General features: G+C 46.0%; 1 protein-coding gene across 4 annotated transcripts in view; it reads right to left on the bottom strand.

The window, feature by feature from the left end:
- LOC134914279 (poly [ADP-ribose] polymerase tankyrase-1) overlaps positions 1 to 18,545 on the bottom strand; it is a 571,272-nt gene that overhangs the window by 224,416 nt on the left and 328,311 nt on the right. For all 4 annotated transcript variants that reach the window (XM_063920036.1, XM_063920037.1, XM_063920035.1 and 1 more), the window contains 2 exons: positions 8,018 to 8,084; positions 1,747 to 1,933 (listed from right to left, as the gene is read on the bottom strand). In XM_063920036.1, coding sequence (XP_063776106.1) covers positions 1,747 to 1,933; positions 8,018 to 8,084 — 254 coding nt within the window. The remainder of the gene's footprint in view (positions 1 to 1,746; positions 1,934 to 8,017; positions 8,085 to 18,545) is intronic.

An 18,545-nucleotide genomic window follows, 5' to 3' on the forward strand; every position in this document is an offset into this window, starting at 1 on the left:
TGTTGCTTAACAGTGGGTCAGTGCCCCTGTAAGCGATGCGCAAGTGTGGGTAGTTGTTTAAAAACAACTCAGCTCGCCCCTCATAGCGGTGCAGTAATGCTGATCTGAGACTGGAGACGCAGCCTGCACTCAGAGCTGCGCTCCTACCCTTGTGCCATCAGAATAGCCGGCGACCTGCTAACCGGGAAGCTGGCATAGTACTCACCACTCTACTAACTTCTGGCTCTATTAGGGGTTTCGGCGTGCTGCGGGAATGTACGCTCGCCGTGGTGGGGCTTGCAAATGTTTCCCTCAGGAGCTCAGTGTACTGTCAGCGGGGAACGGGACCATTAACCCCATAGGAGGTTGGTCCGTTACACCACCCCCCCAAGTCCAACGAAGCAGACAGGCTGGTGCTAACCAGCCCTGTCTGAAAATAACAAACAGAAAATAGAGAAAACTCTTCAGGAGCTTCCCTAAGCATGACCGGCTCCTACGGGCACATTATCTAAACTGAGTATGGTAGGAGGGGCATAGAAGGAGGAGCCAAGGCTCCTAGTGGTCCCGTCTAAACCCCATGGTTCTAAATGGACCCCAGTATCCTCTAGGACGTAAGAGAAAAGGGGGTAAAGCACAATTAACCCAACAAGCCTGCTAGCAGAGACAGAGTGAGAGAGAACCAGCACACCTGCCCCTATAGCTAAAAGCAATGTTTTGCTGGGCAGCAGACCAAGTACACAATTAGAGGACTTAGTACCTATATGTAGCTCAAACCTACTATAACCCCCTTGTTATCGCTGAGGTGCTGTAGAGTCTTGGGTGAGTAGCGCTTCCCTGCAGCCAGCGTCTGAACGCAGTGAGAAAGCCCCGCCCCTTCAATGATGCGTGGTATTCCCGCTTTTTTTATACTGGCATGTCTCTGTTACATATGAAAACGGGGTTAGAACTCCTTTTTCAACACAAGCGCCAGTGTGGGTATTGACCGGAGACACAGCCGCCCCGTTGTGGAGTCGTGTGGATCCTCATCCTATTACCGACAATGGGGCCGGTAACCCGTTACTCGGGACGCTGGGCGTGCTGCGGGAACGTACGCTCACCTTCAACGGCTTACGAACAGTTCCCCCAGGAGCTATGTCCTATCAGTGGGGATCGTGACTATAAACCCTAGAAGAGTTTGTACTGGCCCAACCACCCCCAAGTCCCATGATGCAGGTAGACTGGTGCCAACTAGTCCTCCCCGAAAATAACACAGTAAAATAAATGCAGAAAACCCTCTGGAGCTCCAGAGGATGTGACCGGCTCCTTTGGGCACATATTCTAAACTCAGTCTGTTGGAGGGGTATATCGGGACGGGGGGAGCAACCAGCACACACTCTAAAGATTTAACGTGCCAAGGCTCCAATAGGACCCATCTATACCCCATGTTACTAAGACCATCCCAGTATCCCCTAAGACGTTACAGAAACTAAGCATTTGAGAAAATTGTACAAAGTAACAGACCATGTTCCAATTTTGCTAAATCAGCAAGGGTGAAATTGTATACTATCTGATATAGTACATTTGTGCATAGGACATTGCCTTTTTTAATAAACCCAATGAAGCTTTTAACAATTCAACAATTCTAGCAATTATTACTAGGGGTTTCCTGTAGATATGTGCATTACAAATGAAGAGCATGAACCTGGCAATTATTGAGCTCGAACTAGACTATTCCATCCTAACTTAATCAGTAGGCTTTCATAAAGAACAGTATTTGATTGTACTTACAACTCAGCCTCTCCTTGAGCTCAGGGGTAGGGGCCATGTCCACTGCACTTTTTCCATGACAATTGACCAGCGTTGGGTCTGCACCATGGCTCAGGAGCAAGGAGCAGACTTCAACTCGATTCTTTGATGCGGCCTCATGTAAGGGTGTAAACTGCCAGAGATCCATGGCATTAACACAAGCTCCATGCTGAAATATAACAGGCATATTAGACAGTGATAACATTTACAGTAAGATGATCATGTTTGTCATGAGATCTGAACTGTAGTCCCTTAATTTCTACAAATCTAAAATTATTACTATGATCGGTTGAATATCCGCTATCTGGAAGGAAAAAAAAAAAAAACCTTAAAAAAAAACCTTAAAAAAAATAAAATAAAAATAAGATTTTACTAACCGATAAATCTATTTCTCGTAGTCCGTAGTGGATGCTGGGACTCCGTAAGGACCATGGGGAATAGCGGCTCCGCAGGAGACAGGGCACAAAATAAAAGCTTGAGATATCAGGTGGTGTGCACTGGCTCCTCCCCCTATGACCCTCCTCCAAGCCAGTTAGGATACTGTGCCCGGACGAGCGTACATAATAAGGAAGGATATTGAATCCCGGGTAAGACTCATACCAGCCACACCAATCACACCGTACAACTCGTGATCTGAACCCAGTTAACAGTATGATAAATTTAAAGGAGCCTCTGAAAGGATGGCTCAACAATAATAACCCGAATTTTTCGTAACAATAACTATATACAAGTATTGCAGACAATCCGCACTAGGGATGGGCGCCCAGCATCCACTACGGACTACGAGAAATAGATTTATCGGTAAGTAAAATCTTATTTTCTCTAACGTCCTAAGTGGATGCTGGGACTCCGTAAGGACCATGGGGATTATACCAAAGCTCCCAAACGGGCGGGAGAGTGCGGATGACTCTGCAGCACCGAATGAGAGAACTCCAGGTCCTCCTCAGCCAGGGTATCAAATTTGTAGAATTTAGCAAACGTGTTTGCCCCTGACCAAGTAGCTGCTCGGCAAAGTTGTAAAGCCGAGACCCCTCGGGCAGCCGCCCAAGATGAGCCCACTTTCCTTGTGGAATGGGCTTTTACTGATTTTGGCTGTGGCAATCCTGCCACGGAATGTGCAAGCTGAATTGTACTACAAATCCAACGAGCAATCGTCTGCTTTGAAGCAGGAGCACCCAGCTTGTTGGGTGCATACAGGATAAACAGCGAGTCAGTTTTCCTGACTCCAGCCGTCCTGGAAACATATATTTTCAAGGCCCTGACAACGTCCAGCAACTTAGAGTCCTCTAAGTCCCTAGTAGCCGCAGGTACCACAATAGGTTGGTTCATGTGAAATGCAGAAACCACCTTAGGTAGAAATTGAGGACGAGTCCTCAATTCCGCCCTGTCAGAATGAAAATTTAGGTAAGGGCTTTTACATGATAAAGCCGCCAATTCTGACACACGCCTAGCTGAAGCCAAGGCCAACAGCATCGACACCTTCCACGTGAGATATTTTAAATCTACCGTAGACAATGGTTCAAACCAGTGTGATTTTAGAAATCTCAACACAACATTGAGATCCCAAGGTGCCACTGGAGGCACAAAAGGAGGCTGTATGTGCAGCACCCCTTTCACAAATGTCTGAACTTCAGGTACTGAAGCCAGTTCTTTCTGGAAGAATATCGACAGGGCCGAAATTTGAACCTTAATGGACCCTAATTTTAGGCCCATAGACAGTCCTGTTTGCAGGAAATGCAAGAAACGACCCAGTTGAAATTCCTGTGTAGGGGCCTTCTTGGCCTCACACCACGCAACATATTTACGCCAAATGCGGTGATAATGTTTTGCGGTTACATCCTTTCTGGCTTTTACCAGAGTAGGGATGACTTCTTCTGGAATGCCCTTGTCCTTCAGGATCCGGCGTTCAACCGCCATGCCGTCAAACGCAGCCGCGGTAAGTCTTGGAACAGACAAGGCCCCTGCAGTAGCAGGTCCTGTCTTAGAGGTAGAGGCCACGGTTCGTCCGTGAGCATCTCTTGAAGTTCCGGGTACCAAGACCTTCTTGGCCAATCCGGAACCACGAGTATAGTTCTTACTCCTCTCCTTCTTATGATTCTCAATACTTTCGGTATGAGGGGCAGAGGAGGGAATACATACACTGACTGGTACACCCACGGCGTTACCAGAGCGTCCACTGCTATTGCCTGAGGGTCCCTTGACCTGGCGCAATATCTGTCCAGTTTTTTGTTTAGACGTGACGCCATCATGTCCACCTTTGGTCTTTCCCAACGGTTTAATATTTTGGTGGAAGACTTCTGGGTGAAGTCCCCACTCTCCCGGGTGAAGGTCGTGTCTGCTGAGGAAGTCTGCTTCCCAGTTGTCCACTCCCGGAATGAACACTGCTGACAGTGCTATCACATGATTTTCCGCCCAGCGAAGAATCCTTGCAGTTTCTGCCATTGCCCTCCTGCTTCTCGTGCCGCCCTGTCTGTTTATGTGGGCGACTGACGTGATGTTGTCCGACTGGATCAACACCGCCTGACCCTGAAGCAGAGGTTTTGCTTGAATTAAGGCATTGTAAATGGCCCTTAGTTCTAGAATGTTTATATGAAGAGATGTTTCCATGCTTGACCACAAGCCCTGGAAATTCCTTCCCTGTGTGACTGCTCCCCAGCCTCTCAGGCTGGCATCCGTGGTTACCAGGATCCAATCCTGAATGCCAAATCTGCGGCCCTCTAGTAGATGAGCCCTCTGAAGCCACCACAGGAGAGACACCCTTGTCCTTGGCGACAGGGTTATCCGTTGATGCATCTGAAGATGCGATCCGGACCATTTTCCCAGTAGATCCCACTGAAAAGTTCTTGCATGGAATCTTCCGAATGGAATCGCTTCGTAAGAAGCCACCATTTTTCCCAGGACCCTTGTGCACTGATGCACTGAGACCTGTCCTGGTTTTAGGAGGTTCCTGACTAGCTCGGATAACTCCCTGGCCTTCTCCTCCGGGAGAAACACCTTCTTCTGGACTGTGTCCAGAATCATTCCTAAGAACAGTAGACGTGTCGTTGGAATCAGCTGTGATTTTGGAATATTTAGAATCCATCCGTGCTGACTTAGCACTACCTGAGATAGTGCCACTCCGACTTCTAACTGTTCCTTGGTTCTTGCCCTTATCAGGAGATCGTCCAAGTAAGGGATAATTAAGATGCCTTTTCTTCGTAGAAGAATCATCATTTTGGCCATTACCTTGGTAAAGACCCGAGGCGCCGTGGACAATCCAAACGGCAGCGTCTGAAACTGATAATGACAGTTTTGTACTACAAACCTGAGGTACCCTTGGTGAGAAGGATATATTGGGACGTGGAGATAAGCATCCTTGATGTCCAGCGACACCATATAGTCCCCCTCTTCCAGGTTCGCTATCACCGCTCTGAGTGACTCCATCTTGAATTTGAACCTTTTTATGTAAGTGTTCAAAGATTTTAGATTTAATATTGGTCTCACCGAGCCGTCCGGCTTCGGTACCACAAATAGTGTGGAATAATACCCCTTCCCCTGTTGTAAGAGGGGTACCTTGATTATCACCTGCTGGGAGTACAGCTTGTGAATGGCTTCCAGAACTGCCTCCCTGTCGGAGGGAGACTTTGGTAAAGCAGACTTCAGGAACCGATGAGGAGGAAACGCCTCGAATTCCAGTTTGTACCCCTGTGATACTACCTGTAGAATCCAGGGATCCACTTGCGAGTGAGCCCACTGCGCGTTGAAATACTTGAGACGGGCCCCCACCGTGTCTGAGTCTGCTTGTAAAGCCCCAGCGTCATGCTGAAGACTTGGCAGAAGCAGGGGAGGGCTTCTGCTCCTGGGAAGCGGCTGCATGGTGCTGCCTTTTTCCTCTTCCTCTGCCCTTGGGCAGAAAAGAGTGACCTTTTGCTCGCTTGTACTTATGGGAACGAAAGGACTGAGTTTGAAAAGACTGTGTCTTTTTCTGTTGATGTGAAGTAACCTGGGGTAAAAAGGTGGATTTTCCAGCCGTTGCCGTGGCCACCAGGTCTGTTAGACCAGCCCCAAATAACTCCTCCCCCTTATACGGCAATACTTCCATGTGCCGTTTGGAATCTGCGTCCCCTGACCACTGTCTGGTCCATAATGCTCTTCTGGCAGAGATGGACATTGCGCTTACTCTTGATGCCAGGGTACAAATATCCCTCTGCGCATCACGCATATATAGCAATGCATCCTTTAAATGTTCTATAGTTAACAGAATATTGTCCCTATCCAGGGTATCAATATTCTCAGTCAGGGAATCCGCCCATGCGACTCCAGCACTGCACATCCAGGCTGATGCGATTGCTGGTCGCAGTATAACACCAGTATGTGTGTATATACTTTTCAGGATATTTTCCAGCCTCCTATCAGCTGGTTCTTTGAGGGTGGCCGTATCAGGGGACGGTAACGCTACTTGTTTTGATAAACGTGTGAGCGCCTTATCTACCCTAGGGGGTGTTTCCCACCGTGCCCTAACCTCTGGCGGGAAAGGGTATAGTGCTAATAACTTATTAGAAATTAGCTGTTTTTTTATCGGGGGAAACCCACGCTTTATCACACACCTCATTTATTTCCTCAGACTCAGGAAAAACTATTGTCAGTTTTTTCACACCCCACATAATACCCGCCTTTGAGGTATTTGTAGTGTCAGAAAGGTTTAATGCCTCTTTCATTGCCGTGATCATGTAACGTGTGGCCCTACTGGACATTACGTTTGTCTCGTCACCGTCGACACTAGATTCAGTATCTGTATCTGGATCCGTGTCGACCCACTGAGGTAGCGGCCGTTTTAGGGCCCCTGAGGGTGTCTGAGACGCCTGAACAGGCACTAATTGATTTGCCGGCTTTCTCATGTCGTCAACAGTTTTTTGTAAATTGCTGACATTATCACTTAATTGCTTAAACACAATCATCCAGTCAGGTGTCGACTCCCTAGGGGGTGACATCACTAACACAGGCAACTGCTCCGCCTCCACCTCATTTTCCTCCTCATACATGTCGACACACGCGTACCGACACACAGCACACACACCGGGAATGCTCTGATAGAGGACAGGACCCCACTTAGCCCTTTGGAGAGACAGAGGGAGAGTCTGCCAGCACACACCCAGCGCTATATATATACAGGGATAACCTTATATAAGTGTTAATCCCTTATAGCTGCTGTTAATCTAGTTATTTGCTGCCAAAATGCCCCCCCTTCTCTTTTTTACCCTGAATCAGATGCAGTACTGCAGGGGAGAATCAGGGAGCCGTCCTTCCAGCGGAGCTGTGAGGGAATAATGGCGCCAGTGTGCTGAGGAGATAGGCCCCGCCCCTTCACGACGTCCTTAACTCCCGCTTTTTTGTGTAAAATGGCAGGGGAAAAAATACATCCATATAGCCCTGGAGCTATATGTGATGTATTCCTTTTGCCAGCTAAGGTATATGTGTGTTATATTGCGTCTCAGGGCGCTCCCCCCCAGCGCCCTGCACCCTCAGTGACCGGAGTGTGAAGTGTGCTGAGAGCAATGGCGCACAGCTGCGGTGCTGTGCGCTACCTTAGTCTTGAAGACAGGATGTCTTCTGACGCCGCTTTCACCGGACCTTCGTCTCTTCTGGCTCTGTAAGGGGGACGGCGGCGCGGCTCCGGTGACCCATCCAGGCTGAACCTGTGATCGTCCCTCTGGAGCTAACGTCCAGTAGCCTAAGAAGCCCAATCCACTCTGCACTCAGGTGAGTTCGCTTCTTCTCCCCTTAGTCCCACGATGCAGTGAGCCTGTTGCCAGCAGGACTCACTGAAAATAAAAAAACCTAACTAAACTTTTATTCTAAGCAGCTCTGGAGAGCTACCTAGTTTGCACCCTTCTCGGCCGGGCACAAAAATCTAACTGGCTTGGAGGAGGGTCATAGGGGGAGGAGCCAGTGCACACCACCTGATATCTCAAGCTTTTATTTTGTGCCCTGTCTCCTGCGGAGCCGCTATTCCCCATGGTCCTTACGGAGTCCCAGCATCCACTTAGGACGTTAGAGAAAAAAAGAGAGAAGAGCTAAAACTAGATGATGCAATTAGCTAACAAACCAGAAATTGTTCTATATAATATGAACAGTTAAGTCAATCAAAATTAACAGTGACAACAGAAACTCTAAGAATATGGATAAAGTGAGAATTTCACAAAAATATACTCAAAACATGGTATTAAACTCACAATACACAAATTAAAAAAGGCATTAAAAATATGTCACTTACTTTTAGCAACAATTCTGTGACTTCAAAGTGTCCATAGGAGCAAGCATTATGCAGAGGCACTAGTCCACTAGAAGGAAATAAAAAATAAAATAAAAGATATAAAGACACCACAAAACTGTACTTGTGCACACACACAGTGACGTTTTGCCCTATATACAGTATCATTCTATTATTTACCACAGTCAGAACAGTGGGAAAAAAACTGCAGTGATCTTGTTGGGAAAAAGTTCATGCAGCATGTTCTATAAGAGCTATATAAAATTAATAATGTGGTCATGCTTGCTGCACAGCTAATGAATTCAATTAGAGTAAAACCATTAAATGTACATTATATGTTGGGCACAGCAAAAAGGTATCTGTATGCCTCTACGTCCATGTAGTTTCATAAGCACACAGGTAATTAAGAGCAGGATTATATGCAGGGTTTTACATAAGGACTAAGGGGCCTATTTAGCACCATCCGCATCCAGGATGCGGATGACAGGTGATAAAATTGCCCCAACTTGCATTGCGATAATTGATTACATCACAGGGATGTATCAATTATCGCGTGCAGGGACAGAGCTTGCGGTCAAGCTCTGTCCCTGCGATGCCTCTTCGCAGCATCATCGGGGTATTCTTTGTAAAAAAAAATACCCCGATGTCCTGCTGCGCATGCGCCGCCCCCGCTGACATCGCTGCTACTGCCGCCGCCCGGTCGACCCCTTTCCCCATCGCGACTACCCCCATGTGCCGCGAAACCCCCCGCCCCCCCCCACCCCCGAAGATCAATATACGTCACTTTACTGAACCGGGGTCACAGCGCAGCATATGGGGGACCCGGCGCCTGCTCCCTGGACAGGTGAGTATTTTCTGTTTTGTTTTAATTCACTTTTTTTTTTTTTTACAGTGTGATCAGCGGTATTCTTTCACTTTTTTTTTGTTGTAAATTTGGCCACATCACATTTCCCATTACAAGTATGGGGAATGCGATGTGGGTTACTAAAAAAAAAAATTAATTAAAGGGTTTGGAGCAGTTTTTCATGAAAACTGCTCCAAATGCCCTTTTAATACATTCAGGTGATACTAAAATAATGTGAAAAGGGTGTGAAAACACCCTTTTTCACATTATTTTAGTAAAAATAATGTTAATAAATAGACCCCTAAAACTTGTTGCACTAATTTCACCTCTAGCGGATTTATTTGTCTTTAAGTGCATTAAATTGTTTGGAGAACAATATTAGTTTGCAAAGCTTGGGCAGTACGGATGGTGTGGCATTTGTATATTCTCCCAGTACTTGCGTGGGTTTCCAGTTTCCACCAAGTACTTCGGTTTCCTCCCGCAATCCAAAAATATACTGGTAGGTTAATGGGATGATAACAAAAATTATGCGGAATATGTGTGCGCTATATAAATAACTGGTAATAAATAAAAAAATAATAAAGCTGTCATACATAAAGTTAGGTCCTGGAGAATAGGTCCACTGCATAATTGGTCTACAGTAAATAGTACATATACACACACATACATTTGTACACTACGCTACTTAGCATATGATGCACATCAAATTTTATCACATTCTGGGAGCTCTATCAAATTTATTAGGATACATTAAAAAAAAGAGAAAAAATTGGACACATGCAGGTGTGGTAGGACTAGATAAAAATCATGTTGATAGTTATTCAGTCACGAGAATGTCGACATGCAGCAGGTCGGTATGCTCAGCGTGTCTACAGTGACCAAGCATGAACATCAATGTTTATAGCTACCAAAGTGTTATGTCAACATGATGAACTGTCTACAACCAGTCCATAGTGGTCTAGTGGCTTCAACGTCAGCAGTGGCCATGTAAGAGTCACCTCCGGCATGTAGGTGACAGAGGTATATTATATATACTGTATATATTTAGATATAGATACATACATATAGTACTGTGCAAAAGATTAAGGCAGGTGTGGAAAAAATGCTGAAAAGTAAGAATGCTTTCAGAAACAGAAGTGCTAATAGTTTATTTTTACCAATTAACACAATGCAAAGTGAATGAACAGAAGAAACATCTAAATCAAATCAATATTTGGTGTGACCACCATACTGTAATATATATATGCGTATTCACCGTCACTGCACGTTGTTCCTTCTACCTCCACTAAAACTTGACTCCTATCTCTGCCACTATAATCACCTGTTATCATTTTCTACTACAACTAATTCAGACCACCAACTGACTTCCCCTCACTGGCTAATTCTTTGTTCTATTAATGTAACTTTATTAAAAAAGTGCCACAGAACATTGCCAGGATGACAAGCTAGCAATGTACTTACAGGTCAGCAAGATTTGAATGACAAATATAAGGTGCAATGCTATCTTTAGTGTCCACTTATAGGTCTCTCAACATTCCTGGGAAGGATCTGTCCAAATTGAAAATTTATGTTTGTGGCTATATACAACACAATTCTGTCACTCAGGATAGTACTGCATGTGGGCCACATTACAGTGACAAAATTGCTATGAATTTCACTCGGAGCGCAGGCTATGGCTTGATTTTTATTTTATTTTTTCAGGACTTTGTGATTTGTGAGGAAGAAACATCATGCTGGGCTGCAAAAATTAAAACAAAACTTTTTTTCTCTAAATTAAATTAAATCAAATCTATCCTTTCTGGCTTCCATTGGTCTCTAAAAATAACAAAAGGGAGATCGCTATAGGCTACCTCATTAACTGGACAGCTTACCCCATTTAAAAAAATATATTAAGAACCTTTCTCCTAAGCATAATTAACAGAGAGACCCATCACACGTAGTTTCAACTTTACACTCGAGTCATGTCATCATTCAGGTCTATCCTTTCAGCAGATTGTTTCAGCAAATGCAAATGAGTGGTTTGCTGAAAAAATGGACAAGTGTGTCACATGGATTGGACGTAGAATCTATGACAAGGAGTGCAGTAGGATTGTATAAACAGTCTGGTCTCCTGAGGATTGTACCAAGCTTAAGACATCTTTCACCTAGGGGAGTTCCCATTTATCTTGCACATGGCTTTAAGTTGTACTTTAGTATCAGACATCTGGAACCTCCTTTACTGTAGACAATTTAATTAGAGAACCTTCTAAACTGCCATTAACAAACACATCTAATCATATTGCAATTATCTATTAAAATGAAAGTGCTACTTTAAGCATCAGCTGTAAAGATTCTTGGCAAAGTTGAATAAATGGAGAACTCCTGGTTATCGTCTGCCGGCTTTAGCGTACAAGTATGTTTTAGGAGTAACGTGTGCCTAGTTCCATAAAGGCAATTAGTGGTGCACACCAGCTAAACTGGATTTAGCAGGCCACTCCTGTCAGGTTGGAGTTAAAGAGAATGAATATATATTTTGGAAACTGCCTCATAAACTTAAAAAAAAAACCATGAAAACCTGAAAAGTAATGACTACACTATGTTCCAATATAAAATTGAACAAGGTTAAACGTCAACTGAAATAAATGAATGTAAGAATCATTCAGTTGTGGCAATATATTCTATTTAATCTCCCATCTTGATATGTAGGCTTGTGCCTTTTACTAAATGCAATGCCTGGTCTTTCCTGCAGACCTGTGATCTCACTGCACGCTGATGCAAAATAATGATGAGTCTTTATTATCACAGTAGGTAGAAGTGGAACATTTCCAATGGGTTATAAAGGCCACAAGGTATCTATTAATGTTTGTTGCACACAAATGTAATAAACAAAGCTGTAAAACGTAGTTCAGCACATTTAATAGCAGAGAACTGCTGAGGTGCTTGAATAGTTTGTAACCTGCATATGAACCCAATGCTTCCAAATCCCATCAGCAAATAAACATCACAAACTAATACTATCAGACCATTGTGTTTCATGCATCTACATAAACTTGGTCAAAGTTCATGCCGAAATTGCACTGAACCTAGAGAAGTGTAAAAACACTGAGTTGTCAAAAGTGGACATTAAAAATTAGTGGCTATGGAGAATATTCAATTAGTGTCTGATCCTCTCTGACACTTCAGTATTCTATTGCAGGCTGTTTCCGCCCATTTCCCCACTGATTCCGACCATTCATTTTCGTCCTCTCTTATGGGTGAAAATGTTCCCGTTTTCGACAGCGGCAGGGTCGAAAACACATAGATGAGCGGATATTCCGCTCATCCATGTGTTTTTTGCCATTTCAGATTTTTCAATAGGGTGGAAAACCGGACCTTCAATTGAATATTGAAGTGTCGAAAAGTGGCGATTATCGGCAGAAAGTGCAGTCTTTCCGCCCTGTTGAAAATTCCGGAACTAGTTTAATATTGCCCTATGTGCCAAACCCTTGTAAAAAAATATCTTCTGTGTGTCCTCAACCATTATTGCGGCAGTTGCAGCAAACAGCCCTACTCAGTGCGCTATGCCCCGTGCAGCTCTGCTAGCGCTGGGCATCTTTGTTTTGTCAAAAATGCATCTTAATTGCAACTCGATGCGACTAAGATGCACCAGGAGACTGTGCTGATTGATATATGACATTTGTATATGATGTGTGACTGAGTCTGTGAATCTGTATGAAGCTGTACAATGCAGCAACCGCTGATTTTTTCCACTCCGCTTCATATACATATTCGGCAACAGATATACAAGTGTCAAATATAAAAATAATCAGCACAGTCGCATTGTGCGTTCTAGTCACATCATGTGGCAACCAAGACATTTTCGGCAAACAAAGATGCCCAATGCTAGCAGAGTTGCATGGGACCTGGCAGCTCACTCACGCCAGCAGGCATCTAGCGCTGCATGGCATACGGAGGCTAGATGTATGAGGACACATCTGTACACTTGGTCACAGCATCAACACTATCCGGGAAAATGTAATAATGTGTTGGGTTTTTTTTCCCCTCTTTATTTTGTTCGTAGCAAAAACTACCAGAAAATAAGAGTCCTTCTCAAATTATTTAACAGATTGTCAACCAAACCGTAAAATTGACTACAACAAACTAGTGATGAGCGAGGTTCGGTTTTACTCGGTTTTACTCGGTTCTCAAAACGGCATCTTATTGGCTATCCAAAACACGTGACATCCGTGAGCCAATAAGATGCCGTTTTGAGAACCGAGTAAAACCGAGTAAAACCGAATCCGCTCATCACTACAACAAACTACATTAAAATAAGATTTTACTTACCGATAAATCTATTTCTCGGAGTCCGTAGTGGATGCTGGGGTTCCTGAAAGGACCATGGGGAATAGCGGCTCCGCAGGAGACAGGGCACAAAAAGTAAAGCTTTTCCAGATCAGGTGGTGTGCACTGGCTCCTCCCCCTATGACCCTCCTCCAGACTCCAGTTAGGTACTGTGCCCGGACGAGCGTACACAATAAGGGAGGATTTTGAATCCCGGGTAAGACTCATACCAGCCACACCAATCACACCGTACAACTTGTGATCTAAACCCAGTTAACAGTATGATAACAGCGGAGCCTCTGAAAGATGGCTTCCTTCAACAATAACCCGAATTTGTTAACAATAACTATGTACAATTATTGCAGATAATCCGCACTTGGGATGGGCGCCCAGCATCCACTACGGACTCCGAGAAATAGATTTATCGGTAAGTAAAATCTTATTTTCTCTATCGTCCTAGTGGATGCTGGGGTTCCTGAAAGGACCATGGGGATTATACCAAAGCTCCCAAACGGGCGGGAGAGTGCGGATGACTCTGCAGCACCGAATGAGAGAACTCCAGGTCCTCCTTAGCCAGAGTATCAAATTTGTAAAATTTTACAAACGTGTTCTCCCCTGACCACGTAGCTGCTCGGCAAAGTTGTAATGCCGAGACCCCTCGGGCAGCCGCCCAAGATGAGCCCACCTTCCTTGTGGAGTGGGCCTTTACAGATTTAGGCTGTGGCAGGCCTGCCACAGAATGTGCAAGTTGGATTGTGCTACAGATCCAACGAGCAATCGTCTGCTTAGACGCAGGAGCACCCATCTTGTTGGGTGCATACAATATAAACAACGAGTCAGATTTTCTGACTCCAGCTGTCCTTGCAATATATATTTTTAATGCTCTGACAACGTCCAGTAACTTGGAGTCCTCCAAGTCACTTGTAGCCGCAGGCACTACAATAGGCTGGTTCAGATGAAATGCTGACACCACCTTAGGGAGAAAATGCGGACGAGTCCGCAGTTCTGCCCTGTCCGAATGGAAAATCAGATATGGGCTTTTGTAAGATAAAGCTGCCAGTTCTGACACTCTCCTGGCCGAAGCCAGGGCTAGACGCATGGTCACTTTCCATGTGAGATATTTCAAATCCACCTTTTTTAGTGGTTCAAACCAATGAGATTTTAGAAAGTCCAAAACCACATTGAGATCCCACGGTGCCACTGGAGGCACCACAGGAGGCTGTATATGCAGCACTCCCTTAACAAAGGTCTGGACTTCAGGGACTGAAGCCAATTCTTTTTGAAAGAAAATCGACAGGGCCGAAATTTGAACCTTAATAGATCCCAATTTGAGACCCATAGACAATCCTGATTGCAGGAAATGTAGGAATCGACCCAGTTGAAATTCCTCCGTCGGAGCACTCCGATCTTCGCACCACGCAACATATTTTCGCCAAATTCGGTGATAATGTTGCACGGTTACTTCCTTCCTTGCTTTAATCAAAGTAGGAATGACTTCTTCCGGCATGCCTTTTTCCTTTAGGATCCGGCGTTCAACCGCCATGCCGTCAAACGCAGCCGCGGTAAGTCTTGAAACAGACAGGGACCCTGCTGAAGCAAGTCCCTCCTTAGAGGTAGAGGCCACGGATCTTCCGTGATCATCTCTTGAAGTTCCGGGTACCAAGTCCTTCTTGGCCAATCCGGAACCACTAGTATCGTTCTTACGCCTCTTTGCCGTATAATTCTCAATACTTTTGGTATGAGAGGCAGAGGAGGAAACACATACACCGACTGGTACACCCAAGGCGTTACCAGCGCGTCCACAGCTATTGCCTGCGGATCTCTTGACCTGGCGCAATACCTGTCCAGTTTTTTGTTGAGGCGAGACGCCATCATGTCCACCATTGGTCTTTCCCAACGGGTTACCAGCATGTGGAAGACTTCTGGATGAAGTCCCCACTCTCCCGAGTGAAGATCGTGTCTGCTGAGGAAGTCTGCTTCCCAGTTGTCCACTCCCGGGATGAACACTGCTGACAGTGCTATCACATGATTCTCTGCCCAGCGAAGAATCCTTGCAGCTTCTGCCATTGCACTCCTGCTTCTTGTGCCGCCCTGTCTGTTCACATGGGCGACTGCCGTGATGTTGTCCGACTGGATCAACACCGGTTTTCCCTGAAGCAGAGGTTCTGCCTGGCTTAGAGCATTGTAGATTGCTCTTAGTTCCAGAATGTTTATGTGAAGAGACGTTTCCAGGCTCGTCCATACTCCCTGGAAGTTTCTTCCTTGTGTGACTGCTCCCCAGCCTCTCAGGCTGGCGTCCGTGGTCACCAGGATCCAATCCTGTATGCCGAATCTGCGGCCCTCCAATAGATGAGCACTCTGCAACCACCACAGAAGAGACACCCTTGTCCTTGGAGACAGGGTTATCCGCAGGTGCATCTGAAGATGCGACCCTGACCATTTGTCCAACAGATCCCTTTGGAAAATTCTTGCGTGGAATCTGCCGAATGGAATTGCTTCGTAAGAAGCCACCATTTTTCCCAGGACTCTTGTGCATTGATGTACAGACACCTTTCCTGGTTTTAGGAGGTTCCTGACAAGCTCGGATAACTCCTTGGCTTTTTCCTCCGGGAGAAAAACCTTTTTCTGAACCGTGTCCAGAATCATCCCTAGGAACAGCAGACGAGTTGTCGGCATTAACTGGGATTTTGGAATATTCAGAATCCACCCGTGCTGTTTTAGCACTTCTTGAGACAGTGCTAATCCCATCTCTAGCTGTTCTCTGGACCTTGCTCTTATTAGGAGATCGTCCAAGTATGGGATAATTAATATGCCTTTTCTTCGAAGAAGAATCATCATCTCGGCCATTACCTTTGTAAAGACCCGAGGTGCCGTGGACAATCCGAACGGCAGCGTCTGAAACTGATAGTGACAGTTTTGTACAACGAACCTGAGGTACCCCTGGTGTGAGGGGTAAATTGGAACGTGGAGATACGCATCCTTGATGTCCAAGGATACCATAAAATCCCCCTCTTCCAGGTTCGCTATCACTGCTCTGAGTGACTCCATTTTGAACTTGAACTTCTTTATGTACAGGTTCAAGGACTTCAGATTTAGAATAGGCCTTACCGAGCCATCCGGCTTCGGTACCACAAAAAGAGTGGAATAATACCCCTTCCCTTGTTGTAGAAGAGGTACCTTGACTATCACCTGCTGAGAGTACAGCTTGTGAATGGCTTCCAAAACCGTCTCCCTTTCGGAGGGGGACGTTGGTAAAGCAGACTTCAGGAAACGGCGAGGTGGATCTGTCTCTAATTCCAACCTGTACCCCTGAGATATTAACTGCAGGATCCAGGGATCTACTTGCGAGTGAGCCCACTGCGCGCTGTAATTTTTGAGACGACCGCCCACCGTCCCCGAGTCCGCTTGAGAAGCCCCAGCGTCATGCTGAGGCTTTTGTAGAAGCCGGGGAGGGCTTCTGTTCCTGGGAAGGAGCTGCCTGTTGCTGTCTCTTCCCTCGACCTCTGCCTCGTGGGAGATATGAATAGCCCTTTGCTCTCTTATTTTTAAAGGAACGAAAGGGCTGCGGTTGAAAAGTCGGTGCCTTTTTCTGTTGGGGAGTGACTTGAGGTAGAAAGGTGGATTTCCCGGCTGTAGCCGTGGCCACCAAATCTGATAGACCGACTCCAAATAACTCCTCCCCTTTATACGGCAAAACTTCCATATGCCGTTTTGAATCCGCATCGCCTGTCCACTGTCGCGTCCATAAAGCTCTTCTGGCCGAAATGGACATAGCACTTACCCGTGATGCCAGTGTGCAGATATCCCTCTGTGCATCACGCATATAAAGAAATGCATCCTTTATTTGTTCTAACGACAGTAAAATATTGTCCCTGTCCAGGGTATCAATATTTTCAATCAGGGACTCTGACCAAACTACCCCAGCACTGCACATTCAGGCAGTCGCTATAGCTGGTCGTAGTATAACACCTGCATGTGTGTATATACTTTTTTGGATATTTTCCATCCTCCTATCTGATGGATCTTTAAGTGCGGCCGTCTCAGGAGAGGGTAACGCCACTTGTTTAGGTAAGCGTGTTAGCGCCTTGTCCACCCTAGGAGATGTTTCCCAGCGCTCCCTAACCTCTGGCGGGAAAGGGTATAATGCCAATAATTTCTTTGAAATTTTCAGCTTTTTATCAGGAGCAACCCACGCTTCATTACACACGTCATTTAATTCTTCTGATTCAGGAAAAACTATAGGTAGTTTTTTCACACCCCACATAATACCCTGTTTAGTGGTACCTGTAGTATCAGCTAAATGTAACGCCTCCTTCATTGCCAAAATCATATAACGTGTGGCCCTACTGGAAAATACGGTTGATTCGTCACCGTCACCACTGGAGTCAGTGCCTGTGTCTGGGTCTGTGTCGACCGACTGAGGCAAAGGGCGTTTTACAGCCCCTGACGGTGTTTGAGTCGCCTGGACAGGCACTAATTGATTGTCCGGCCGTCTCATGTCGTCAAACGACTGCTTTAGCGTGTTGACACTATCCCGTAGTTCCATAAATAAAGGCATCCATTCTGGTGTCGACTCCCTAGGGGGTGACATCCTCATATTTGGCAATTGCTCCGCCTCCACACCAATATCGTCCTCATACATGTCGACACACACGTACCGACACACAGCAGACACACAGGGAATGCTCCTAACGAAGACAGGACCCACTAGCCCTTTGGGGAGACAGAGGGAGAGTTTGCCAGCACACACCAAAAGCGCTATATATATCAGGGATAGCCTTATAATAAGTGCTCCCTTATAGCTGCTTTATATATATAAAAATATCGCCATAAATTTGCCCCCCCTCTCTGTTTTACCCTGTTTCTGTAGTGCAGTGCAGGGGAGAGACCTGGGAGCCGTCCTGACCAGCGGAGCTGTGAGAGGAAATGGCGCCGTGTGCTGAGGAGATAGGCCCCGCCCCTTTTCCGGCGGGCTCGTCTCCCGCTATTTTGTGAATCCAGGCAGGGGTTAAATATCTCCATATAGCCTCTGGGGGCTATATGTGAGGTATTTTTAGCCTTTATATAGGTTACATTTGCCTCCCAGGGCGCCCCCCCCCAGCGCCCTGCACCCTCAGTGACTGCGTGTGAAGTGTGCTGAGAGGAAAATGGCGCACAGCTGCAGTGCTGTGCGCTACCTTTAGAAGACTGCAGGAGTCTTCAGCCGCCGATTTTGGACCTCTTCTGACTTCAGCATCTGCAAGGGGGCCGGCGGCGCGGCTCCGGTGACCATCCAGGCTGTACCTGTGATCGTCCCTCTGGAGCTGATGTCCAGTAGCCAAGAAGCCAATCCATCCTGCACGCAGGTGAGTTCACTTCTTCTCCCCTCAGTCCCTCGTTGCAGTG

Source organism: Pseudophryne corroboree, chromosome 1 (assembly GCF_028390025.1).
Source record: "Pseudophryne corroboree isolate aPseCor3 chromosome 1, aPseCor3.hap2, whole genome shotgun sequence".
Classification (NCBI taxonomy): domain Eukaryota; kingdom Metazoa; phylum Chordata; class Amphibia; order Anura; family Myobatrachidae; genus Pseudophryne; species Pseudophryne corroboree.